The sequence below is a fragment of the Oryzias latipes genome, chromosome 18, assembly GCF_053564925.1.
Source record: "Oryzias latipes strain Hd-rR chromosome 18, Olatipes_Hd-rR_3.1".
Lineage (NCBI taxonomy): Eukaryota > Metazoa > Chordata > Actinopteri > Beloniformes > Adrianichthyidae > Oryzias > Oryzias latipes.
The window spans coordinates 17,016,964-17,043,341 of NC_136254.1; the positions used below are offsets into that span (position 1 = coordinate 17,016,964).

At 41.4% G+C, this 26,378-nt stretch overlaps 1 protein-coding gene across 16 annotated transcripts in view; it reads right to left on the minus strand.

Annotated features, from left to right (window-relative positions):
- Window positions 1–25,305, minus strand: part of poln (polymerase (DNA directed) nu) — a 79,032-nt gene extending 53,727 nt beyond the window's left edge. For 11 of the 16 annotated variants that reach the window (XR_013650897.1, XR_002875244.2, XR_002875243.2 and 8 more), the window contains exons 1-13: window positions 25,165–25,305; window positions 24,251–24,445; window positions 14,227–14,302; window positions 12,531–12,878; window positions 11,773–12,398; window positions 10,456–10,574; window positions 6,667–7,443; window positions 5,670–5,839; window positions 5,418–5,527; window positions 4,802–4,938; window positions 2,058–2,126; window positions 1,920–1,980; window positions 855–919 (exon numbers count right to left, since the gene is read on the minus strand). Coding sequence is in view for 9 of the 16 variants with exons in the window: in XM_023965835.2 (XP_023821603.1) it covers window positions 855–919; window positions 1,920–1,980; window positions 2,058–2,126; window positions 4,802–4,938; window positions 5,418–5,527; window positions 5,670–5,839; window positions 6,667–7,443; window positions 10,456–10,574; window positions 11,773–12,398; window positions 12,531–12,878; window positions 14,227–14,302; window positions 24,251–24,392 (2,700 nt within the window). In the remaining 7 variants the exon portion in view is untranslated. The remainder of the gene's footprint in view (window positions 1–854; window positions 920–1,919; window positions 1,981–2,057; window positions 2,127–4,801; window positions 4,939–5,417; window positions 5,528–5,669; window positions 5,840–6,666; window positions 7,444–10,455; window positions 10,575–11,772; window positions 12,399–12,530; window positions 12,879–14,226; window positions 14,303–24,250; window positions 24,446–25,164) is intronic. The other 5 variants (XM_078935902.1, XM_078935903.1, XM_023965834.2 and 2 more) reach the window with 5 other exon arrangements.
- Window positions 25,306–26,378: the final 1,073 nt, after the last annotated feature.

The window sequence follows — 26,378 nt, forward strand, 5'->3', positions numbered from 1 at the left end:
TAAAACTGTGGAACAGAGGCAAAAGCTTCTTAAGAGAGAACAGACCATCTATTCTATTTATAGTAATGGGCTCCAAAACACCCCTGCTGGCGCTTCCAAAAGTTATAAGGGAGTTTCAGGGTTTGGCCTTGCTTCTATGGCTGCCAAAAACAAGACTGTAGAGATGTGTGTGTCAATTCAATTTTATTTATATAGATTAATTTATTTATTTATATTAAGAGGTGTTTTATTTAACTTATTGAAGTATTAATAAAGTAAATAATAAGTATTAACAACTACATCATCAAGTTTGCCGACGACTGCCTACAGAGAGGAGGGCCTGATGCTGACAACCTCGTCCTCAGAGAACAACCTCACCCTGAACAACAGCAAAACCAGGGAGATCATCGTCGACTTCAGGAAACATGGCGCGGACCCAACCCCAGAGGCATCAGAAGCTAAACGAACAGACTCAAGAACAGCTTCTTTCCAAAGGCAATAACCATCCTCAATTCCAAAATGCACAGATAAAATCCATATTCCTGTCCACTTCCTCTGTCCACAGTGTCAACACTCTACCTCATTGCTACCTCTTGCACTTCTGACATGTTTACACGTAATTTACGTACGCAATTTTGCACACTAATTTCGGCACTCTTCATTACAGTTTATATTTGCACACTTGTATATACTGTTTGTTTGATATTGTATTACAATATTCCTTCCTTGCTATTCTTACACTGATGGCAATGCTTCAATCTCATTGTACAACGGACAATGACAATAAAGCAAATCTAATCTATTGTAAGTTTAGGGTTAGACTTTAATTTTTTTTAGCAATACAGTCTTCTTTCTCTAACCTTAAGTTATCTTACCCCAAGCAAGTCAGACATTTTCTTCAAAGTCTCTTTGTCCACATAGATACAGTGACTCTCCATGGCTGAGATGACAGAAACACAAGACTTCATACAGTTAACTGGCCAACCATAGCTAACATGTACAAAGATCACAAGAAAAAGAAAACTGCAGTGCAAAAACTGAATCTTAAGGGCCTATATCATGCTTTTCTTAAGCCTTTCAGAGTAAACTGTATCTATATTTGTGATAATATCTTACCTTCGGCACACCAAGAAACAAGTTTTTAATGGAATATAGGTTATTTTCGCAGTTCCTTTTAGTAAGACAAATCAATCTCAGAGGCACCACCTTTCGCTTCTTGTGGGTCCCACTTTTGTCATGGCAGCAATCTAGAGCCGGCCTCTGCAGCCTGTCTGCGTTTCGCTCACGAAAACGAACAACATCCGAACTTTTGCAAAGATAGATGTGCATATTGTGGATCCTTACACTATTGGCCCAGCTGATCACCGCTAGTTCTGTGGAGAAAGTGGGTGTTTGTTGGCCCGGGGTCAGTGCAGCAGAGACTCTTCCTGGAAGGAGCTGTTCTCCCACGTTCATGCGTAGGGAAGTGGGGACCCTCTTCTTTTCTGAGATTGGGGGGGAGGGGGGGGGGGGGGGGGGGGGGGGGCTGGTGCTCAGAGAGCAGGGTTAGAGTGGAATGCTCATAGATGCATGAATGGAGGAAAATACTGCTATTGGGCAGGGGGGAGGGTTCGTGAGGAATGAACATTATATTACACCTAAAAGCTATTTTGCATGATATGGGCCCTTCAAAAAAATACAAAAACCCTTGGTTCAGGAAAACACATTATATTTTCTGTCTTGCAGGAAAAATAATCTTTTCAAGAGTTTTTCAATAGCAAATATAATTTTTTCTTAAAATAGGAATTCTTGAGAAGACACTTTTCTTACTTCATTAGCAAAAAAAAAGAAAATGTATCTAATTTTATGAATTTCAGACTTATTTTTAGGTTGGCTGTTTCTCAAATGTCTTTGTGCCACAAAAACGTCAGTAAAACAAAGGTTGTTCTGACTGTGCTTACCTGCTAGAACTGGGATCATTTTCAACTCAACATCTGTGTAGAGCTTCCACAACCCCCGGCTCTGAACACACAGTCAAGCTATTTGTCACTTATGTTACATAGAGGTGGATGGATGTTTGTGTGTATTGGTGTACAAACCTGCAGTTTAGAACATAAGATCATGTGAAGCTTGTGAAGCCAACAGAGATCTGAAAGGATCTGAGAAACCTGGTGAGAGAGAGACAGTCAAATACTTTCAAAAACAGTCAAATTATTTTTAACAGAGTTATTCTAACCATGGTAACAAGTATCATATGGTAACCCGTTATGAGATCAATAACATTTAGTTTAATAAAAAGCTTTGATGCGCATACGCAAATTTGAACACTCTATGTTTTGTGACTCGATGTATATGCCTGTGACCCTGTGACGCATTTTTGAAAGTGAGATAACAGGCAAAATTTTATATTCAAGACAAAGAAAAGTCTTATTCAAAATAAAGACATATCGTATTCACAACAGACATGTCAAACGTAAAAATAAATGTGGTATTCATATTTTTGCAAAGTTGTGCACAAATGATGTAGTTGTGCTCGACTTTGTCACCATGACTACTGTTGTTATTGACTGATTCCTTACCCCATAGACCAGGGGTCGGCAACCTGCGGCTCCAGAGCTGCATGCGGCTCTTTCATGCCTGTGCAGTGGCTCTTGGTGGTTTTGTAAAATAACTATCATGTTCTAAGATTGGCGTGGTGCCTTTTACAACGTCGGGTAGTGCGAGTGGGCAGGAGGAAAAGAGCAGTGTGAGCACCGTCCAAAGTCTGTTATGGGATGAAAAGTTCTTTTAAAAAGACAGTCAGTGCCGATCTCATAGGGGGCATATGAGCACCCAAAAAAAGGTTTTTTTTTCCTAGACCCATTTCCCGCATAAAATTGATTACATTTGCATTAGGGCGCCCCTACTATCCTGTCAGCTTGCTGCTATGATGACCGTATGTTGCGCTGTCTGTGTAGAACACGCTGGAGGGGGGGTTGCAGAGGTGTGAACAGGTAGAAAGGCAGGGGAGGGGCTTAGACCCCACAACAAAGACAGAAGTCTATTCAAGGTTGTGGAAAATGGACAAAAGAAACATCAAACTAATAAATAATTAAAATAAGTAGTAAATAATTATCCTGACAGCATTTTGAATCAATACAAGTATCACCAAATGAACTATAGCGATATATCGGCAAAACAATATTTTCTAACACCCCTAAATTTGCGACTCCCTGTGCTTTTATTTCTGTGGGAAACTGATCCAGTTGGCTCTTTGAGTGGTAAAGGTTGCCGAACCCTGCCATAGACAATGCATGTAGCACAATTTAAGGCCTTAAGTCACATGCACCTGTACAGGGTCTTAAAATAGGAGCACAGGTGTGACTTGCAGTTCCTTTGAGGCTTGCATGTTGACCTTAAGGGACCACATAAAAATGGACCATTGTCATGCGTGTGGGAAGTGCATCATTGTGGAGGTTTTTCCTGCCTGGCAATCAGCCTCATTCATCTCACCTATTCCATACAGTATTTATTCAGTGCCATCTCCAGATCACCTCGCCAGGAAGTCATCTCTGTTTCTTCCTAGCTCAACCAAGCCTCAACATATTACTTCTGCATCGCTCACGTCTGCCTGACTCTTCCACGTCTGCCTGCCTCACCCACATTGGCCTGCCTCACCCACATCTGCCTGACTCTCCCACGTCTGCCTGCTTCTCCCGCGTCTGCCTGCCTCACCCACATTGGCCTGCCTCACCGGCGTCTGCCTGCCTCACCCGCGTCTGCCTGCCTCACCGGCGTCTGCCTGCCTCACCGGCGTCTGCCTGACTCTCCCACGTCTGCTTGCCTCACCCACGTCTGCCTGCCTCACCCACATTGGCCTGCCTCACCCACATTGGCCTGCCTCACCCGCGTCTGCCTGCCTCACCCGCGCCTGCCTGCCTCAGCCGCGTCCTCACCCACATTGGCCTGCCTCACCCACATTGGCCTGCCTCACCCACGTCTGCCTGCCTCACCCATGTCTGCCTGACTCTCCCACGTCTGCTTACCTCACCCACGTCTGCCTGCCTCACCCACGTCTGCCTGCCTCACCCACATTGGCCTGCCTCACCCACATCGGCCTGCCTCACCCACATTGGCCTGCCTCACCCACGTCTGCCTGCCTCACCCACATTGGCCTGCCTCACCAACGTCTGCCTGCCTCACCCACGTCTGCCTGCCTCACCCACATTGGCCTGCCTCACCCACATTGGCCTGCCTCACCCACATTGGCCTGCCTCACCCACATTGGTCTGCCTGCCTCACCCACATTGGTCTGCCTGCCTCACCCACATTGGCCTGCCTCACCCACATTGGTCTGCCTGCCTCACCCACATTGGTCTGCCTGCCTCACCCACATTGGCCTGCCTCACCCACATTGGTCTGCCTGCCTCACCCACATTGGTCTGCCTGCCTCACCCACATTGGTCTGCCTGCCTCACCCACATTGGCCTGCCTCAACCACATTGGCCTGCCTCACCCACATTGGTCTGCCTGCCTCACCCACATTGGTCTGCCTGCCTCACCCACCTCTTCTCTGTGCAGGCCTCCTCCTGCCTGTCCGCCTGCTCACTCGCTCAGCCTCGGATTACCGCTCTTGGCTGTAGACTAGTTCACCGTACCTCCACCTCGAATCACCAGCCACCAACATAACTGGTGACCAAACCAGACAGCCAGTGTCCACCGATAAAGACAGCTGTAACTAAGGCATAAAGGAAACACATTCCTCTGGACTTTATTTAGCAGACAACTGAGACATCCTATTGACCTGTGTGTTGTGAAGAAGACAACTTTTTATTAAAAGGCAATAAATGCATTTTACTCTAACCTTTTTGGGCCCTAGACTGTGTGTGCTGCGGGCCTTTTTGCAGTGTTTATAAAGGAGATCCTGGTAACAAGCTGCCTGATCTGCAGGATCCAATAGCCACCCTGACACCTGTGGATCCTGGATTTGACAACCTGAAACTGAGTAAAGTAAAACCGAAAGAACAATTTAAAGACACAACGAGAGGTTAAATATAAATACAGTACAGACAAAAAGTTTGGTCTTCCCATTCTTTTGAATGAGAAGGTGTGTCCAAACTTTTGGTCTGTACTGTATGTGTGAGAAAGTAATCTCAACAAACAGCCCTGTATAATTGACTTCATTTACACCAGTCAGTCCCAAGAGAAAACCATTTGTTCTTTAAACCTCCAGCTGTTAAATTGGCTGTGATGAGCATCAGCTACCAAGAAGTTAATGAAAAATTCACCCAACATTGTGAGATCGGCTGAGCACAACATCCAACCTATTTGTTAAAGTCAAACATTTATTTTAATGTCATTTTGTAGTTTACCAGATTAAAACAATTATTCATTCAGTATTATAGAGACAAATTTTAAAACCAGATTAGGTACTCCAGTTTCTACTAAAGACTAAAAGTGAATTGATAAATCAAACTTGCCCTGTTTCCAGCTGTCTTCCTTGTAAAACTGAAGAACAGTACGAAGCAAATCCTTTGCCTTATAGCACACCGCCAGCGGAGATCTTGATATAACTTGTAGAAGTAAATCTCTGCAGAAAATACCCCAAAAGCAGGCCAAAAGCCTCAGTGTGTCATGATTTTTGCCCTTTTTAAAGATTAAAAGGCTAAAGCTGCATATGCTAAACATGACTATGATTAAGCACCTCTCATATAAACAAAATTCGTCTAGACCTTGTAAATTGCTCCTCATCGTGGTCCCTTTGATCTTGCACCCAAACGTGAATGTGCTTGAGTGTTAAGTAGACCAGGCTGTCTTTCAATCCAAGTGAGTCCTCAGGTGTGCTGCAGCAAGACTCGCTCTTCATCAGTATGAGGAGGCCGCATACTTGTGAAGCCAGCTTCTACATCAAAAGAGGCAAGAGAGGGCAACTGAGGTGGGCAAAGATCTGTTTATGAAAGACGGGGAACACACCTCTTCTGACAGCAGAAAGTTACAGATTTGGCTTTAATCCTAAAGCTGGGCTCAGAAATGCACATTCCAGCAACCACCAAATAAGAAGTCTATGTAAATGCATGCATATGCGAGTTGCTTTCATGTTCAAAACTCTTATGTTTGTGCGTTGCTATGCAGGTTTTTAAGACCATTTGCAGACTATGTTCAAAACACGGGGCAACTGAACGCGTGCTGAAAGTGAAACCAGGTCGAACTTTGACCATTCATTGGTTGTGACGCATGAGTAGTGCATGAGTAGCGCTAGCACCATTTGAAAATTGATCATTAGAGAGAATTTAATAATCCTAGTTCGTGACCAGTCAGAATTATATGAAACAAAGTCTTTAGTATATCGGAATACAGATGTAAAAGAAAAAACCTGGATCAAGATTCTTATGATTTGCACCACTTCAACATTTTGCACCAAGCCCCTTCCAACGTGCTCTACTATTGGGTAGCGACAGTCCAGTGTGAACAGCAGTGGTGCTCAAACCACTGGTGAACACTAGTGGTGTGAGAACCCACGCTCAGTGCTTTCTTAAATGCACCACACGTGCTCGGTGTGTACGTAACACTAGATTGACAGGTTTTAGGAATTAATTATATTTTTGTACATAAGCTTCTAACCAAAGTCAGGCAAGCAAACATTTAACTTTTGAGAAAGAAGACAATGATTTTTATCAAACTTTGTGACAAACACATTTGTGTTTTCTCTGTGTTTTATGTCTTGCTCACCCCTTCAGGGTCCAACTGAGTTGTTCCATCTTGGTACCACATAGTCAGCACCAGCACTTCAGATTGTTTGGCTTTCTGAAGAATGTGTATCCTTTCTTCAGAGTTAAGCTTCCCAAGATCGGTGACTCTTGAGTCAGACATCAGCGTTGAAGGCAGGCAGCCCTTTTTAAACTGGCTCTGTAGATCAATATTACTAACAGCCTCAGGTAAAGTTTTCACACCACTTGCAGGCGGGTCAATGCTACATTTGTGCGACATGCTCTTGCGCGATTTGTACGATAGGGTCTGCTTACAAGCATCCTTCTCAGTTTCCCTGTACTGACCTTGAAATGTTTCAAAATAGTGTTGAGTTTGTGTTGGAACGAGAAGCTGTCTGTGTTCTGTAAAATGACTGTTTTTAGTCTGGACTGAAGGCGTTGTTTGAGGAACAAACTCTGCGCTCATCGGCACACTCGTTCTTCCTTCTGCCATTCTCTTGTGTGGAAAAAAAGAATCCCAGTTTGGAGGAAATCTTGGTCGGTACATTTTCAAAGGAGGGACTCCATACTGTTGTTGAGAAACATCACACTTCCTCTTTAAGAAAAGGGATGAAGGAAGAGAAAGATGATATGACTGGCTCTGGTAACTATGTAGGCTGTGGTCTTCCAGTTCTTTAGTTGGCACAGAAGCAGCTAAAGTAACTTCATGCACTGAGGAGAGGTTAGGTCCAGCAGCAATAGTGTCTGATGAGTTTAGCATCAAGCTTGATGTGCTCTCTCTGCTGCTTCCATTAGAGCTCTACATCAGAGACAAGACACAGGAAAGACAGACAGAAAAGTAAGCGCTGGCATAGAATAACTCACTATGAAACACAAGAAAGCACTTGGAAATAGTCCTGGGACGCTATTATTAGACAAAATATCAATACAAAGTATGCAATTAGAGCTTCAGTGTGTGGTGAAATTAAAAAAAAGTTCCTATTTTTCTTTAAGAAAAAAGGTATAACTTAATATGGAATCTAGTTCAAAACAATACATATTTTCATTTGTTTCATCTGTTTTAAATCTGAGATGGTAGATTTACAGGAATCAGGTGTGCACTGGAGAAAAAAAACTTAAAGGGCAGCAGACAGACAGTAAGAGGTTCTGTCAGAAAGTCAGCCCTCAGCACTTTGTCCCAGCCAAAAACACAGACAGTCGACTGTCTGACAAGTCGGCCTGAAGCTGGAAAGGGGTCACACAGGGACATAGAAAGAGACTAATCCAAAACAACAACTCACAAAAAACACTGCATAATTTTATACAAATAAAACATAAATAGCTAAACAAAAAATATTATCTGTTGTTTTGTGTGTGGGTATAATTCAATTTCTATTAAAAGGAGATTTTCCATTTTCATCATATAGTTGTGAATAAGTCTCTCTTTTGAATCGTTGCTTTTCTTGTAAAAAAAAAAAAAAAAAAAAAAAGGATCTGGTGCGGCAGGTTTGGCTGTAATGCGATCTGAGATGTTTGATTTTATGCAGGTTTTCCCACAGAAAAAAACACCAGAGAACAGAAAGAGCTCCTTAAATCCTGAGATCAAACAGCTCTACATTCACAGCATAATTAGAGATCCAAGTATATTATAGATATAATTAAATTCGAATTTACATGTTTATTTTTGTTGCAGAAATAAAAAGATATTTGCAAATAATGTTTGTGCATATTCTTAAATGTATGTCTTCAGCAGCTGAAACTTTTCCCTCTCTTCTCTGAAAAATGACCATTTTCGTTTTCAAGCATGATATGGCATGATATGGCATGATCTGGTATGACGCTTAATATTCACAAATATATATTCAATAAAGGTAGATAGATCACCAATGATGTCCAGATAACTTATGAAACTTTAGCTAAATGTTTCTTTAGGCAAATCTCACTAGCCAATGTAAACGGTCATGAAACTGTAAATAAATTACAATGATTTCACTGCAAAAGAAAAAAAAAACACATCTAAGTTTATTTGTTCACTTTTTAGTGGAATAAATTTATTTGAGTTTCTAAAAGATCCAATAGCAAAAGCCGTAGTCACCAAAAGCCTTTTGGGTTGTTCGGGGCGGTGGAGGGTTGTAAAGAGGAGCAGCTGCATCTTGCAGTTTCCTTGAGGCTTAATGGATGTCATGAAAGCGGTTGTTGTACGTGTGGCAAGTGTACCGTGAAGTATTTATTAGAATAATGCAAGTTGTATGCACTAATAACATAGGGGCGATGCTGCTGTATGGCGCCTTATTGCCGAACTTAAGTCTTTAGTAAAGTGTGAGAACTGGCACCTTACTAACTGTAGACAAATTCTGCACCCAGGAGGGGTGCAGGTGATACATAAGTGCCCGTCAGACTCCAATAGGATGCCCATACAAAATGCTCTTTGATGGTCTAATTTTCTATTTTCCTGTAATACACAGAGCATGCACTTTTCTGGTTTCTGATCGAAACATCCATACAACGTCCCTGCGTCTCACCAACTTCTCCTTTACTCACCCTTACAAGTGTTCACTATGACCTGTCACCCGCAGCATGCCCATAGAAAAAATATGCATGAACATATTCTCTCTACGGGTTCACAGTGCTGTCTTAAAATTTCCCTTGTGTGCCCTCAGACGGAGACCACCCGTAGGTGCAGGTCTGACTAAGGCATTAACAGATGAAATTTCCCTCCTATAAATTGACTTGTAAATTGAAAAGAAATCTAAATATGAGTAGTGTTTACTTGTAATAGTCAACAAAGGGAACAAATATGTTATGTTTAAGATATATTGTTTAAAAATGAAAATCAGTCCAATCCTAATGTAGCATTACTTGATAATCAATTGTGTCTTTATCAAGAGCAATAATAGGTAACTTTACCAGAAATTAGTCTGGCATTTCAAATTTTAGCTCCTTGATACTATTCCTACACTCAATATAAAATCCCATTAGGCTTTATTCTGAATAGATGGACTGACTTTGAGTTAAAAAAGGGTGAGAATTTAAAAAATATAATGGCTGCTTAGTTACATTGAGTTCAACTTTTGTGGATTATCCTCTTGAGCAGAGCAATCTCGAGTTTCCAGCAAAAGCAACTCATCTTCTTGCTAACAAATCACTAAAGTCTCCAGGGTGCTGTGCTACAGATATAGATAGAGAGCCAAGGCAGGCCATGGCCTGCAGCCCAGTGCTGGACATGTTAAAGTGTGAGAAAGAAAACAAGGAGGGATTTTTAATGCTGATTCCAGCAATAGGGTGAAGCCTGGCACTGTTTCGGTCTTTTCTCTTCGATCCTCAGCCGTTTTTATGCTCCTTAGATGTCCTGCTGCATCCTTTGGTGTTTTGCTTTCTCACTAACAATTCATTCTTTACATCGATCTCCCTCATCTGCCTTTCTTTCCTAGAAGGTCACAGTTCTCCTCCACTGATACATACAGATCAAAGACATCAATAGCAATATTTGGTAGTTTGGACAAAATATAAATAAATAAAAAGTTACAATTAAGCATAAATCTTAAGATATAAGGTGAGATGTAAAAAAAAAAGTTTAGAAAAAAGCTATTTCAGATTCAAAACAGTACTAACTAAGGAGATTACATGACAAATATACAGTATATGTCAGGATATGTCCAGACAGAAGCAAGAATATTTTTATAAAAAAAGCTTCAAAGTAGATTTGAAATGTGTAACTTTACAAATTTAATTCTTGTCTTTATTGAAATCCAATGACATTAGTAAATAAATCATTAATTTCTAGATTGCTGACACTCTAAAGTGATGCACCTTCTTCTCCATAGAAACTCACATGTTCATTGGCACCGTGCTGTTGGTTGTCAAGGAGACATGGAGCTCTGAACACTGATGGTTGTGTCCCACACACCTGGGACAATGTTGGCACGAGACACCACTCTCCATCTGAAACCTCTAAAAGAGGAGGATTAACAGCACTTTTGGTCATTGTTGCCATCCGAAAATCAATAAAGTTCTGCTCTAATGTGAGCAAGTTTGAGGAACATGCACTCCGTAAAGTCAGCAGTATGTGACTGAGTAAGCCTGGCTAACTCTGTAAATCCTGGAGAAGATCAATCTGACGCAATAAAATAAAAGTTGAGAGTGTCTCTGTGGATGTTTTTAGGCTTAAGCTGACTCAGCGTTATCTTCATGTATCTGCCAAAGTGAGCCGGCACAGCTTAATTTAGACCAGGTCTCTTCATTTGTGCCATGTAATCACTGCCACTCAGCAGAAAAAGAAGGTTGCAGTTTGACTACATTTGACATGCTTTAGCGCCCCCTGCAGTTGTTGTACAAAAAGAGAAAATCCATCCCAAAAACATTGAAGCATCTCATTAAAACAGTCTCAACTAAATGAGCATTTGTGCGAACAACCAATATAGATTAGAAGTGCAAATATCCTTTTTAAGTTCAAATAAAAATAAAACAGATATTTAAACCACATAGATTTACTTAAAAAGATCAAATCTTCCATCCATCCATCCATCCATCCTTTTTCAGAAACCGCTGAATCCTTTTCAGGACCACAGGGCTCCTGGAGACAACCCAGCTACTGTTGGGTAAAGGTAGACAGGTAGACAGGTAGACAGTACGTTTCAGGCCCACATAATAACAATTAGGGAAAATTCAAGGCAGGGGTGGGCAGACTACGGCCCCAGAGCCATATGCAACCAGTTAAACTATTTAATATGGAGCGCCAAACTGGAATAACTGAAATTGATAATCCTTGATAATGTTTTATTTTCCCTGTAATTCTAGTGTCTACCCTTAGATATTGCACTACAAAAACAAAAATCCTGCGTTTAAGTTATTCTGCATTAATGTGGTGTTGCAAGACTGTGTAGTTTTTCTGACAATCATGTGTGTTTTCTGAGTTGGACAGTAATTTTAGCGATCATTCTAACACCACACGAACGCAGCATTTCTCTAAGTTTGTCCCTGGGGGACATTAACCTTTTGGTGCAATTGGCACTAAAAATAAATGAGAACAAAAGTCCCAGTTTTGAACTAAAAAAAAAATCAAACATTTTCTTTTTTTAAATATATATTAATTCTAAACCCAATTTCTCCTATAAAGTGGATTACCAAAACACTTCATGCATCTGCTTACCAGCTGAGGGACTCCTCTGATCATGACAGAAAAGTTGAACATGTCTGCCCTGTCTCGTCTTCCCTGTCTCCGCGTCTGTTGGATGTGACTCTTCACAGTTTCTCTCACACTCTTTCTTTTGCAGCTGGATGTCAGAACATTGGAGCTGTCCTCTCTCCATCATCAGCTTAGAGCGTAACTCAGTCTGTTCCACTGCTCTGTGGTCACTTTCACCTCCCACTGTTTGTCTTTTTGGATAACAGGTACCGGTGTCTTCCAGCTGAACATGTAAAGATCCAAACTCCAACTCTGTGTGGTTCCTCTCCTCAGCTTCAGGCACGTTTGCAAAAGTTAGTACATGTTCTGGTTCAAATGCCTTAGACTCTGACATCTGAAAGTGTATTTCCGTTCCAGAGGCAGTTTCTTCAACAAGGTTAGACTGTTTCCACTTTCCTGGACTGAATGAAGCACCAGAGATGTCCATTTCCTTTACAGAGTGGTTCCCTTCATCTGACGGTTTATCTGACTCTTGAAAGACTTCAGGACATATTGGCAGATGTTTTGGTGTAGTAGACAACATTTTACTGAAGATCTCCTCATCTGATGATTTACCAAAAGTGAAAGATGGCTCTGTTCTTCTATGAGGACTTTAAAAAAGACAGAAAATGAGGATGAACAAAAGAATTCAAGATTATTTTCATAAACATTTGCATGGTGTCTAAATCCTACTGAAATCTATTTTTTTTTAAGTTAGAGGTCAGTTTTGTTTAGTTTCTTACTTTCTGGAGGGTATAGTTTGGGGTTTAGAAGTTCCATCTCCTTCTTGATTTGAGAAAGGAGAGCTCTCTTTTCCACAGATGGATGCCTCTGACTCCAGAGCCCTATGCTGAGAAAACAGAGGGGCCCTGCTGGACAAGTATGAAGAAGACTCTGATGGATTTCTGATGGAAAATGTCTGTGAGAGCTGATAATACGTCACTGTTTGAGGAGTCTGCCTTTGGAGGGAGGAACCCAGACAGATGGACAAACAGGGGGAGGTCTGGGATGGTAAGGAGCTGTCTGGTCTTTGACAGGAGGAAGAGGTCTGAGAGATCATCTCGGGAGTGGAAAGGCAGAGGACCTGGGGCCTGAGCCACAAGATTTATTAGAATGTCCCATTTACATATTAAGAATATGCTTACATTTAGGACTCACAAAGCACTCATAAAACTAAAGAAATCTTCAGCTCATTGCTTTGGTGCACTTACATAAAACTATATCCCCAAAATTACTATAACCCATATTATTGTTTTCCTCTGATTAATTAGATTAATCTAAACTTGATTCAAGGTCATGGCAGCAATGCAAAGACACATGTCATGACTCTGCATTTTCCCAATCTTTAGTTATCCTAGTCAACAGTCCTGGCTGAAGCTTATCTAGGTCCTTTTGTGACAGTTATCTAACAAAATCTGACATCATGTTCCTATCAGCAGCAGCCAAGATCTGCTGAGTCACAACTGGGTTACCGTCAGGTCACCTGCTGGCGAAACGCTTAGTCAGGCTTAGTTTAGAAATATTTTTTCACTGTGGTGAGGAAAAAAACAATTCCATTTTTGAAATTATTTAAATACAAAAGTTAAGCAGTTTTTTTTTAACTAAGCAGTTCCAAATATAGTTTAAAAAGCTATTACCGGTAAATCAAAAAATAAAAATCTAGAGCAATTTGAAATCCTCCTTTCTGTACTGATGTCTTTGAATGAAAATAATAATAATAACAATAATCATAATAATAATGGATTGGATTTATCTGCACTTTTCCAGAGGCTCAAAGCGTTTACAATGTGTCCATTATTCACTCCTCATTCATACTTGGTGATGGTAACTACTGATGCAGCCAGAGCTGCCCTGGGTCAGACTGACAAAGGCGTGGCTGCCAGTTCGTGCCTACAGCCCCTCTGACCATCACCGGGACATTAATACACAGACACAGTCCAGTGGAGCCACACTGGAGTGTGTCTTGCCCAAGGACACGACGACAGTTGAATGGGTGGGAGTGGGGTTTGAGCTGCCAATCCTCCGATCGTTGGCTGACCTGCTCAACCACCTGAGTCACTGCCGCCGCGATGCAAATGTTAATGTCGTTTCTAGATTTATGTACAATCATAGGGAAATGCCATAGAATCACTTCACTGTCCAGTCTGCAGATTCTTCAACACAAGAACCATTTGCTGATCCTCATCCTGCTCGGATATTTGCTAAAAGGTGTTTTTGTTCATTGCCCCTTCATATTTTCCATTAAAAAAAAAAATAAAAAATAAAAAAAAGAATTCGATAAATATATCACCATTTATTATTCAAAATAAACCATAATCTGGAAATACAATCAGTCCAAGTGAAATTCTACATGTTAATCCCATGATAACATTGTGAATTTTAATTTTCCAAGAATATATGTTTTCATCTGTGTGCATAAATCTGCCAAATTGGACTTACTGATAGGGGAACTCATCTTTCTCTTTCTCCTGACTGGTGCAGTTCAGAGCCCAAGACCCACTTTGGCTGCACTTGGCTGTACATAAAATATGAACCACTGCATACATAACTCATTGGATTACAAAAAAAACATCCTCATAATACAGTCAGTCATGTGCTGATCTTTAAGGGAACTATATGTAGCAAATTGATTTTTTTAATGAACATTCTCAAACCTTCAGTGATTATTTAATTTTGAAATTATTTTATTTTGAGTTAGCACGTTATATAAATATTTGGTTAATCTCATTATTTCACAAGAAAAATGTGTTCCACATGGTTACCTGTTGCGCAGGGAAGGCAATTAGTGGGACACACCCTGCCTTCACCATGCGGCCGCTGCCCCTCCCTTACCAGTTGGAGTGAGCGGTCTGAGCTGGTGAGTCGCGTTTTCTGCAGTCTCCCAATATTTTTAGTTAGCTGTTAAAATAAACGGGTATAAGTTTCTTAAATATGTTTAAAAATGGATGCAGTTGACAAGAAACTGCTCTCGAATAATTTACATTTACTTTTAACTATATTTTTATGTGGTTTTTGGTGCCGGTTTTGATCGCGCTCTTTTTCCTTTGATCAGGGAGCTGCAGTTGTGATGTCCACTGATGCTATTTTCTTTTGCGCTGTTTTAAAGGTTGGTCTCCGCCATTTTGTCTTATTCTGTTTAACAATGTTTTATTTTAAATGCTGTATTTACCAAATGTGTGTTTTCTTTTTGTTTTATTATTGTATGGCATTGTGTCTGAGTATATTTTATTCTGAAAATTGTACATTTATTGAACTTTTTGGATGAATGTAAACAACCAGTTGGAGTGAGCGGTCTGAGCTGGGAGCTGCAGTTGTGATGTCCACTGATGCTATTTTCTTTTGCGCTGTTTTAAAGAATTAAAGACGCAGTGACCAGATTTGAGTCTCCCCCTCCTCATTGTGCATCGGCGACCGAACTGAACCTGTTACATAAAACTGGTGCCGTGACCCGGATCCCTTGATCAGCCGCCGCCGATCGCCGAGGTTCTGCTGTGTGCTCGTGACACCCGGAGTTCAAGTTGGTTGACAAGTGGGTCTGTGGACTTCAGTCGTGGTCGCCATTTTAGCAAGTCATTTTGAGTAGACAAAGTTTGAACTACATAACCTTTTGTGAATAGTATTAAGAAAAGACATATTTGTGATTTGTGAATTTTGTTTCTGTTCATCATATTGCATTATACATTTTATATTTAGTTTTGGTCTTTAAGTTATGGCAGACGACAGCCAGGAAAAGTTTGTGTTTTCACCTACTGTTGGAAGGGGAAGAGGTTTATTTAGTCTTGGGAAAACCTCTGTCAGTGACACTCCAGGGGCTATAACGAAAAACCTGTTTGGACTAGATGATGTTCATGAGAAACACAAACCAATGTATTCTACACCCACTGATTCCAGTGAGAGTACCACAAATCAGTTACGTGAACTTATTGGTGAATTAGGAAATCAAATAGGCGAGTCCATTGCTGGCCGCCTTATGGCCAATCAGCCATCTTTCAGCTCACAGTCCCCTCACACCAAGCCATCTAGAACTGAGATGCTTAATGCAACCGCTGACCTCTCAAAAGTGAGTCTGATTGTTAAACCTGATGTCAAAGATCCTCCCATGTATCGTGGTGACGGCACAGACAAGCACTCCATTCAGGAGTGGATTGAAATTGTGGAAGCATACATGCACAAAAGAAATCTCCCCCAGAGTGAACAAGCAGAGGAGGTTTTAAGCCATCTTCTTGGTAGAGCAAAGAGCATTGTTAAAGTGGGGTTGAAAAGTAGCACCGCTAGCAGCACCCCAGTGACACCAGAGACAATATACATAATTTTGAGACGCTACTTCAGTGAGACTCCAGGTTCTTGTCTACCATTGGCTGATTTTTATGCCACTCAGCCAACAGTTAAAGAAACACCAGTGGACTACTGGGTCAGGCTGAACACAGCTGCTGAAGTGGCCGACAGACACCTAAAATGCCAAGGTGGTAGGATGGATAACATGGACTCAGAAATTGCCATGATGTTTATCAGAAATTGTCCAGATCCCAACCTCGCTTGTGTGTTCAAGTGTAAGCCCATAAGTAAATGGTCTCTTACTGAAGTGCAAGAGGCAATTGATGAACACCAGAGGGAGTACCAAGCTAAAAGGTCAGTCACAACTTTGCCCAAAGCACATGCCCTCAACGTAGCTACTGCTGTAACAGCCAGCGAGACCCTTGAATGTAACGCAGAGTACACTAGTGTTAACACAGCCAAGTTATCTAATCCCACAAAGTCAAATGAAGCTGTTTCAGAGTCAAGTGCACTGGAGAGAGTTCTTACCATGTTGGAAAGAGTGCTGGAACGGACAAGTCAGCCCACCCCCTCTACTGCTAGGCTGCAACCTGCCCCATTTACCCGCGATGCCCCCTGCCGAGTTTGTGGACACAGCTCCCATTCGACACGTACTCACTGTATGAGGGAGAAAAGGTGCTTGGGCTGCTTAGAAGTTGGGCACCAAAGAAAAGACTGTTCAAAGCTTCCCACAGCCCAGTTGAGCAATACTCAGTGTCAGGGAAACTAATGTACTCACACCTTGGAGGGGACAGTGTGAGTGTTAATGATGAAGCCCTCAAACTCGATGATGATGCACAATCTATTTATTCTGAGTGTGTTCAGACCTCACCACCTAACACAACTGTACTGTTCCAAAACATTGCCAGGCTCGGGAAAGCTGACAGCTTATTCTACACAAATGTACAGGTGGAGGATGTGGTTTCCCTCGAAGCTCTGCTTGACACAGGCTCAATGTCATGTACTATGAGTGAAGAGGCCGAACGACTGTTAAGCAGTGCTGGCTCAGTGCCCACATCCCATGACATCTGCCCTGATGTTGTGCTTGTTGGCTGTGGTGGAGTCAAAGTCAAGCCCAAATGCATTTATGACTTAAAGATGGAAGTGTACGGCTGTACCTTTCAGGTCCCAACCCTAGTCGTCCCTGGACAGCGAGACCAGATGATCTTGGGGACGAATGTCATTAAACACCTCCTTAAACACTTTAAACAGAGTCCACAGTTTTGGCAGGTCTTGAATAAGCCAGAGTCAACAGATGTGCCTGAGATAATACAATTCCTCAACATGTTGTCTGGCATTAACCGGTGGAGAGGTGAAACCATCCCTGATGTTATTGGGACAGCTAGGTTGACCCAATCTGTGACTTTACTACCAAAGCAGGAACATCTCGTGTGGAGCAAGTTGCCAGCCACCTCAGCCATTTCTGAAGGCAGTGCTGTTCTGGTTGAAACGTCAAAAGGATTGGGCCATAAAAATGATGTGATCGTTTGTAGGTCTGTAGCAACCATGAATGGTGAGAGATGGATCCCAGTCAGGGTGCTAAACACGTCCAGCAAAGCAGTCACCCTCCGGCGCAATACGAAGTTGGCAAAGGTGTCAGCCTGCATTGCTGTAGAAGATTTGGATGAGGCCCCCAACTTAAATGCAATTAAGGTGCAAAATCAGATCATGCACAGTGAACCTGCAGACCATGCCCAAGGCCCTGCCCCAACAGATTACCAAGAGGCCTTAAACAAGCTTGGACTCGGAAGCTTGGACATTGATTCCTGTGAGGTGTCCCACTACTGGAAAGGTCAGCTCCTGCAGCTGCTTCAGAAGTATGAAGATGTCTTCTCAAAGACCAAGCTTGACTGTGGGTCAGCTAAGGACATAGTTCATAGGATTCACCTGTCTGACTCCAGACCCTTCAGGCTGCCATACCGCCGCGTTCCACCAGGGCAATACCATAAACTAAGGCAAGTGCTAACGGAGATGGAAGAACTTGAGATCATCCGTAAGTCAAAAAGTGAGTGGGCGTCGCCACTGGTCCTTGTCTGGAAGAAGAATGGAGATCTCAGGATTTGCGTGGATTACCGCTGGTTGAATGCTCGCACAATAAAAGATGCTCATCCTCTACCACACCAAGCAGACTGTCTTGCAGCTTTGGGAGGAAACGCCATATTCTGTGCCATGGACCTTACTTCCGGCTTCTACAATATTGCCATGGCTGAAGAGGACAAGAAGCTAACGGCCTTTACAACGCCTATGGGGCTTTATGAGTTCAACAGACTACCACAAGGACTGTGCAATAGCCCAGCAAGTTTTATGCGCCTCATGATGAACATATTTGGTGACCAGAACTTCCTGACACTCCTCTGCTATCTGGATGATGTGCTGGTCTACGCACCTAATGAGGGAGAGGCCCTGAGAAGACTGGAAATGGTCTTTGGCAGATTAAGAGCCCATGGATTGAAGTTGGCCCCTAAAAAATGTCAGCTGCTAAGAAGGAGTGTTAAATTTCTCGGACATGTTGTGGACAGCAAGGGAGTTTCAACAGACCCCGACAAGGTCAAAGCCATAACGGCGATGACTGTGATGGACCTCATGATGGAGGACGGAATAACACCTTCCCAAAAGAAAATCAAGTCATTCTTAGGCATGGTCATGTACTATCAGCAGTTCATTCAAGGCTGTTCCAGCATAGCCAGACCCCTTTTTGCACTCACAGCTGCTCCAAAGGGACGGAAAGGAAATTCACGTGGCGTTGCTGCTTTCAGAAAGTTACATGCCAATGACTGGAAACAAGAACACAGTGACTCGTTTGAGCGCCTTAAGTCAGCACTTCTGGAATCTGTCATCCTTGCTCACCCTGACTTCAATCGCCCATTCATCCTTTCAACAGATGCCTCAACTGATGGACTGGGTGCTGTGCTGTCACAAGTTCAAGAAGGTGAGACAAAAGCACGACCAGTGGCTTTTGCCAGTAAAGCTCTTACCCGTGCTCAAAGCAAATACCCAGCCCACCGTTTGGAGTTTTTGGCACTCAAGTGGTCAGTTTGCGATAAATTTAGCCACTGGCTGAGAGGGAATCCATTTACAGTATGGACAGATAATAACCCCCTAACATATATCCTCACCAAACCCAAACTTGATGCCTGTGAGCAAAGATGGGTAGCAAAGTTGTCACCTTACAGCTTCAACATCAAGTACATACCAGGCAGTAAGAACGTAGTCGCTGACGCCTTGAGCCGGCAGCCTTTCATCAAAGGCCGTGTCTCTCACAGGCTGACAATGGAGCCCTATGAAGCCCTGTTGGAGGAGTCTCAGCAAGTACAGGAGGACACAGTTCAGGAGCTTTTTAGGGCCAGCGCCAACCATCAAGAGGTCGAGTACTTTCAGTCTTCCCAACATTCAGAGAACATGTCAATGAGTGAAGATGATGTATCTGCTGTCCTGTCAGGGCATGTAGAATGGGAACATGGTCCTGAGCAAAGAGTAATCACCTGGCTCGTTCAAGACCTGGAGCAACTTGTGCCAAGTGGTCAAGTTCCCTTACCTGTGTTTTCCTTCAAAGACCTTCAGGAGGCGCAGCAAAATGACACCACAATAGCTGCTGTTGTCACGTTTGTCATGCGAGGTAGACGTCCATCACGGAGAGAAAAGTGCAGTTTATCTCCTAGAGCCCTGAAACTCCTGAAACAGTGGGACAAACTCAAAATACTCGATAACATCCTGTACAGGGTATGTAAGGACTTGACAACTGGAAGAAAACGACACCAGTATGTAACACCTGTGTCTCTGGTTGGTCGAGTGCTTCAGGGTGTGCACGACAAAGCAGGACACCAAGGCCAAAGTCGGACATTACACTTAGCTAGACAGCGATTCTTTTGGCTCGGCATGGAGCAAGGTGTGCGCGAGTATGTAAAATGCTGCAAGCGTTGTGTGGTGAGCAAGACTCCTGAGCCTGAGGGGCGAGCTCCCCTTGAAAGCATAAAGACCACAAGTCCCTTAGAACTGGTGTGCCTCGACTTTTGGTCCGCAGAAGATCCGAAGGGTCGGTGTGTAGACATCTTAGTGGTAACCGATCATTTTACCAAAATGGCCCACGCCTTTCAGTGTTCCAATCAGTCAGCAAAGCAGGTGGCCCGGCAGTTGTGGGACAGGTACTTTTGTGTCTATGGCTTCCCACAAAGAATCCATTCAGACCAGGGTGCAAACTTCGAGAGTGAGTTGATTCAGGAGTTGTTGCAGGTAGCAGGAGTCAAGAAATCAAGGACCACACCATATCATCCCATGGGTAATGGCCAAACCGAAAGGTTTAATAGAACCTTAGGCAGTATGATCAGAGCCTTACCACCCCGAGACAAAAGCAAGTGGCCTCAGATGTTGCAAACACTGACGTTTGCCTACAACTGCACTGTCCATGAGTCAACCGGTTACGCACCCTTCTATCTCATGTTTGGTCGGATTCCCAGGCTCCCAGTGGACGTCATGTTTCACCATGTGGAAAGAAATGACGAGATAACGGATTATAACAACTACGTTGAAAGAATCAGGGAGAACCTTAGAGAAGCTCTTGCCGTGGCCCAGGCTAACACCGACACCAGTCAGCAACGTCAGGCCCGTCTATACAACATGAGAACCAAAGGCACAGACATTGATGAGGGAGACCATGTTCTCTTGGCAAACAAGTGTGTGCGTGGCAAAAGGAAGCTAGCCGATAAGTGGTGCTCCACCATTTATACCGTTGTGTCCAGAGACTCCAAGTGTCATATTTACCGGATCAGGAACACAGCCACTGGACAGGAGAAAGTTGTCCACCGTAACTTGCTGCTATTGGTGAACTTCCTGCCAATTGAGTTGGATCAAGAGCAAGGGTCGGTGTCTTCATTCAGTACCACTCCAGATTTGAGTGATATAAACAGTGCTGATCAGGATGTTTCAGTTGTGAACTCAGAATGTGATGAGTTGGACCGGACAGCCGACTGGGTGGCAAATACTGGGCCTTTGGATCCTGCAGACCATCGTGAAGTTGAGAGCTGTGGCATGGACTGTCAATCAGATGGGATTAGTGTTGAGAGTCTTGTGGAGAGCAATAAAAACTGCTCCAAATGCCCAGGTTCAGAGTTCCCACATGGACAGTTGGAAACCAATGGAGAAGCAGTTGCTACAAGACAGGATGATAGGCTCCAAAATGATACAGTAAACCGCATCAGAACCAGGGCTGGCAGGATTGTCAAACCAGTTAACAGACTGATACAAAACATGACACAGAAAAAAGATACACAAGCACGAGAAGTGTTCTCTGGATTTGTAAGAAGTTTATTTTTGTAAGGTAAATGAAAAGGTCTGAGTCACTGTAGATACTGCATATTGTAAATTTGATTACGTATTTTGGGAAAGTAACAGCCACTGATTTACCTTTTGTGGAGTTGTGTTTACGGCACTACTTTGTTGCAAGTGTACATTGTGAAGTTTGGCCAGCTTTACAGTGTTGCTTTTCTTTTATAGAGGAAGACATATATGTCGCAGTAGTATAAGGAGTCATTATTTCTGTTGGCAAAAAATCTTACTTATTGTCCAGTTTGATGAATATGCAACGGTTTTGAGAAGTTCAGAGGGGAGTATGTAGCAAATTGATTTTTTTAATGAACATTCTCAAACCTTCAGTGATTATTTAATTTTGAAATTATTTTATTTTGAGTTAGCACGTTATATAAATATTTGGTTAATCTCATTATTTCACAAGAAAAATGTGTTCCACATGGTTACCTGTTGCGCAGGGAAGGCAATTAGTGGGACACACCCTGCCTTCACCATGCGGCCGCTGCCCCTCCCTTACCAGTTGGAGTGAGCGGTCTGAGCTGGTGAGTCGCGTTTTCTGCAGTCTCCCAATATTTTTAGTTAGCTGTTAAAATAAACGGGTATAAGTTTCTTAAATATGTTTAAAAATGGATGCAGTTGACAAGAAACTGCTCTCGAATAATTTACATTTACTTTTAACTATATTTTTATGTGGTTTTTGGTGCCGGTTTTGATCGCGCTCTTTTTCCTTTGATCAGGGAGCTGCAGTTGTGATGTCCACTGATGCTATTTTCTTTTGCGCTGTTTTAAAGGTTGGTCTCCGCCATTTTGTCTTATTCTGTTTAACAATGTTTTATTTTAAATGCTGTATTTACCAAATGTGTGTTTTCTTTTTGTTTTATTATTGTATGGCATTGTGTCTGAGTATATTTTATTCTGAAAATTGTACATTTATTGAACTTTTTGGATGAATGTAAACAACCAGTTGGAGTGAGCGGTCTGAGCTGGGAGCTGCAGTTGTGATGTCCACTGATGCTATTTTCTTTTGCGCTGTTTTAAAGAATTAAAGACGCAGTGACCAGATTTGAGTCTCCCCCTCCTCATTGTGCATCGGCGACCGAACTGAACCTGTTACATATATCATGCTGTTCTTAAGCTTTGAGTTCTTGTGGCATTTTTCCGATGATGGAGGACATATAAAGAAAATGTATCATAAAATTGCATTTTGATTATTTCTTTATTCAAATTGTTGAAAAATAGAAACTTAATTAACTTAATTTCATTTAGACTGACCATGTTTACATACAGTATAAGAATGATTTAAAGAAAAATCATCTTTTGATTTATTGTAATAACATCACCAGTGGTTATAATGATGCCGTTTTTAAACATAATCCCAAAATTTGTGACATTTTTAGAACATGGCGACTGCAGAGCAGTAGTTGCTCTCTAGAATATCGTCTCCGAGTTGTGGGTGGGACTGTTGGTGTGGAGTAAGCCTGTCCCCATTTCCCATCATTCATCTGTTTACACTCTCTCCCGCTATCTTGCAGCCCTTCACAACCCCAATCTAACTATTGGTTGAACAAAATGGCGAACAATATCCGAGCTATCCAGCCATCCACTTTTGATCCAGATTACAGGTCAGTAATCTGTCTGCCAGTGGATGCATCAGAATTGAACGGAGCAGGGAGCCGGTCTAGGTACCAAAAGTATTCGGCCTGCAATAACTGTTCGGGGTCCTGCGACTAATGATGACGTCACATCACAGGTTTTATCAGTCGGTGGTGGAAAGTGCTCTCCTCTATGCTGCTGTGTGCTGGTGCAATACCAGCAGGAAGAACATCTGCAGGCTCAACAGGATCATCAAGAGGGCGAGCTCACAAGCTGGATCTTGTGGAGGCAATCCAACTTACTGGCAGGGCATCCTAAAAGTAATTTCTTATCATTTTTTTATTTTTGTTTTTTTTTACCCAGTGATTTTTAAATGATTAATCTATTTATTCTTTGAATCTATTAATCTTTTTAATCTATTGCTATTTTACTATTTTTAATGTGTGTGTGTGTTTTATGAGTGTGAGCAGATGGCCGATTTTAAATTTCCTTAGGGATTATTAAAGACCTATTCTATTTTATTCTATTCTATTCTACATTATGTGATTGGCTATACGTTGGTCTGATGATGTTTAAGATACTGATTGGTCTACAAGTTTACACGCTAACACCGTTCTTCCTGAGAAACATGGATGACTTGTAACTGATATTTGGGCCTTTTAAACCAGACTGCACACCATAAATAAATATTGTTTCTCATATAGGTTCACTTGCATTGGAAAAATAAGTTTTTATTGCCAATGTGTCTCCCTATTATACATTTGGTGTAAAAAAAACAATTATGTCAGGCACTCCTTCAAATTCAAAATGGCATTATTACTTATGAGGAAAAGAACTTGAGGTTGCAAAATGACACGTGAAATGAAAATATAGAGCCCAAGCAGATGTCGTCGCTACGTAGCTATGTAGTTTGTCCAAGCGGTGTTACCGTAGTGTGACGTCATCATTAGTCGCAGGAGCATGAACCAGACCCCGAACAGTTATTGCAGGCCAAATTCTTTTGATACCTACACCAGCTGTTGTAGGTTCTATATTACAGCTGCAAGCTTTTCCCAACTGCATTTTTAGGTCTGCTCCTGATTCACAAGAATTTGTGAAATATTCAGAAATGCAATTTTGAGCTTCATTTTCTTTATGCATGTCCTCCATCATAAGAAAATGCCACAAGAACATGTTAAAAACACCAAAAACTGAATTTTTATCAGACTTGGTCTTTAAAGAAGGAGTTTTCTGGATTTATACTTTGACTTACTTTCACTTCGTTGACTAGTAAAGGGTTGTTTGCATTTGGGCTGGACGAGACTGTTGGTCCGCAGAACTGCCAGGATCTTTTTGGCTGCCTGGGACAGAGGGCCAGAGTACAGCCTGTCTTCTGAACCAGCCCCATCTTCCATGATAAACAGGCTGGTTTTGTACCTGAATCTTGGATTTATTTTTTAGTTAGGATCTAGAAAAAACAAAGAAGAGCTGGTTTCAGAAATACACCAACCAGTTTTATACTTAAGTATCAATCAATCAATCAGTTTATTTGAAGAATACCTGTCATCAACATGCTCTAGAACACAAAGTAGTAGACAGAAAATACGTATAAATAAACATAAGGTAATACCATACAATGTTTTAAACACAATAGATTAAAAGCAACAAACAATTATAAGAAGAACATATGAAATTAAACACTGATGCTAATACTTTGTACATGGAATTGATTCAGAAACGAGTCTAAATCCTTGTTAAGACAACAAAAACACCAAATAATAAATTAGATTTTTATTTTTATAACTAAGTAATTCTCTGAAACTAATCTATAAGGACATGTGTTTGTTAATGGCAACCTTTACTTTAGCATGAATGAAGCATTAATATTTGATTTACTTTAATTTCACGGAGGAATGTTTCCACAAACGTTTATTATAAAGTTGTTTCTAACATAGTTATATGTAACAAAATTAAATTTTAAGTTATTTTTAAGGTCTCCCGTCATTATTGTTGCACGTTTAAATGTAAAAGAAGAAGACAAAAAGTCCCGGAAGCTAGCGCTCGGCAGAAAGCTAGTACATCATTATATTATCCAGAGTTTTTACTTATTCTTGTATTTATTTTTACTTGTCAGAAAAATAAAAAATATACACGTAAAAACCTACAACGTTATCCACATTTACATACCTTTTCAGGCGGACGTGTTGGCTTTATACCCCCAGAGAGCCCGGTTTGACCGGTGCTTAGCTAAAGTCTGGGGTCAGTGAGCTCGAGGCCGCTCCTGGCCTGCAGGTGTTTTCCTAATGAGGAGCAACATTACTGTTGAAGTATTCAAAATTGTATACATTTGTCTTCACTTGATATTAAATTGTTCCTTGGAAGTGATCCTCACAATTAGGATGTTTTTTCTCTCTTTTATTTTCTAATTTCATTTCAAAAGGACCACTTCTTTTCTTTAATTGAAGAAACCTTTAAAGCAGAGGTGGGGAGCTGGTTGTTTAGGACCCCTGCTTAAAGTAGATTAAAAAATGTTTCCATTGTTATGTTGAATGAACACTTTTCATAATTTGTCTTCAGATAAAGATAGACAATAATTGTTAGACATGTTGATTTAGCCAATCACATCAGACAACAGGAAGATCTCCCCGTCCTATACATGGCCTCTAATGTAAAATGATTGTACAAGATAAAACTATTTTGCTTGAGAATATTTAACCAAAAAACCTCAAACCCAAAGCAGTATTTTCAAGTAAATTAAGAACAACAGTATAGATGTATGATAACTACATTATCAAAACTAGGATCAAGTTTCCCCCCCAAAAATACACATTTTAAAGAAAAACTCCTGATAATTTTAGTTCCATTTAGACTAAACTTGCATGTGGACAGCTATAAGTTTGAGTTTTATAGAGTTCTCTTTTAATTCAGAGATTGAAGCTCTATTTATTGTCAAATGTGCAATGTGTTACAAAACTCCACTGTCCTCTCAGACCCTGATGCAAACATGCAAAAAACAAAATAATAAAAAGACACAAGAATAAAAATAGAAAATATAAAAAATAATTAAATAAAATTAAAATATAATAGACTCATTCCTTTCCTACATTGACTAGAAGAAAAGGTGAGGACAGAATAACAAATTATTTTGAAAAATGGTTTTAAAAAATGAGATGGAAAAGAAATTCTCAATTTTGCTATTCCTAGTCTTTGTTATGTCCTTTTCAGTCACACTTAATAGTAATTTGAGCTGTCATCAAAACCCTGTTTGCAAGTTTTTACAGTGATTCCATAAAGGCCTTTTTCGTCCAAAAGACTTGATATATTCCTCTCATTTAAAATCTGCATATCTTTAGATTAAACTTTGGTTTAGAGCTCACAAAATGTAATCAGTACTTGTGTGA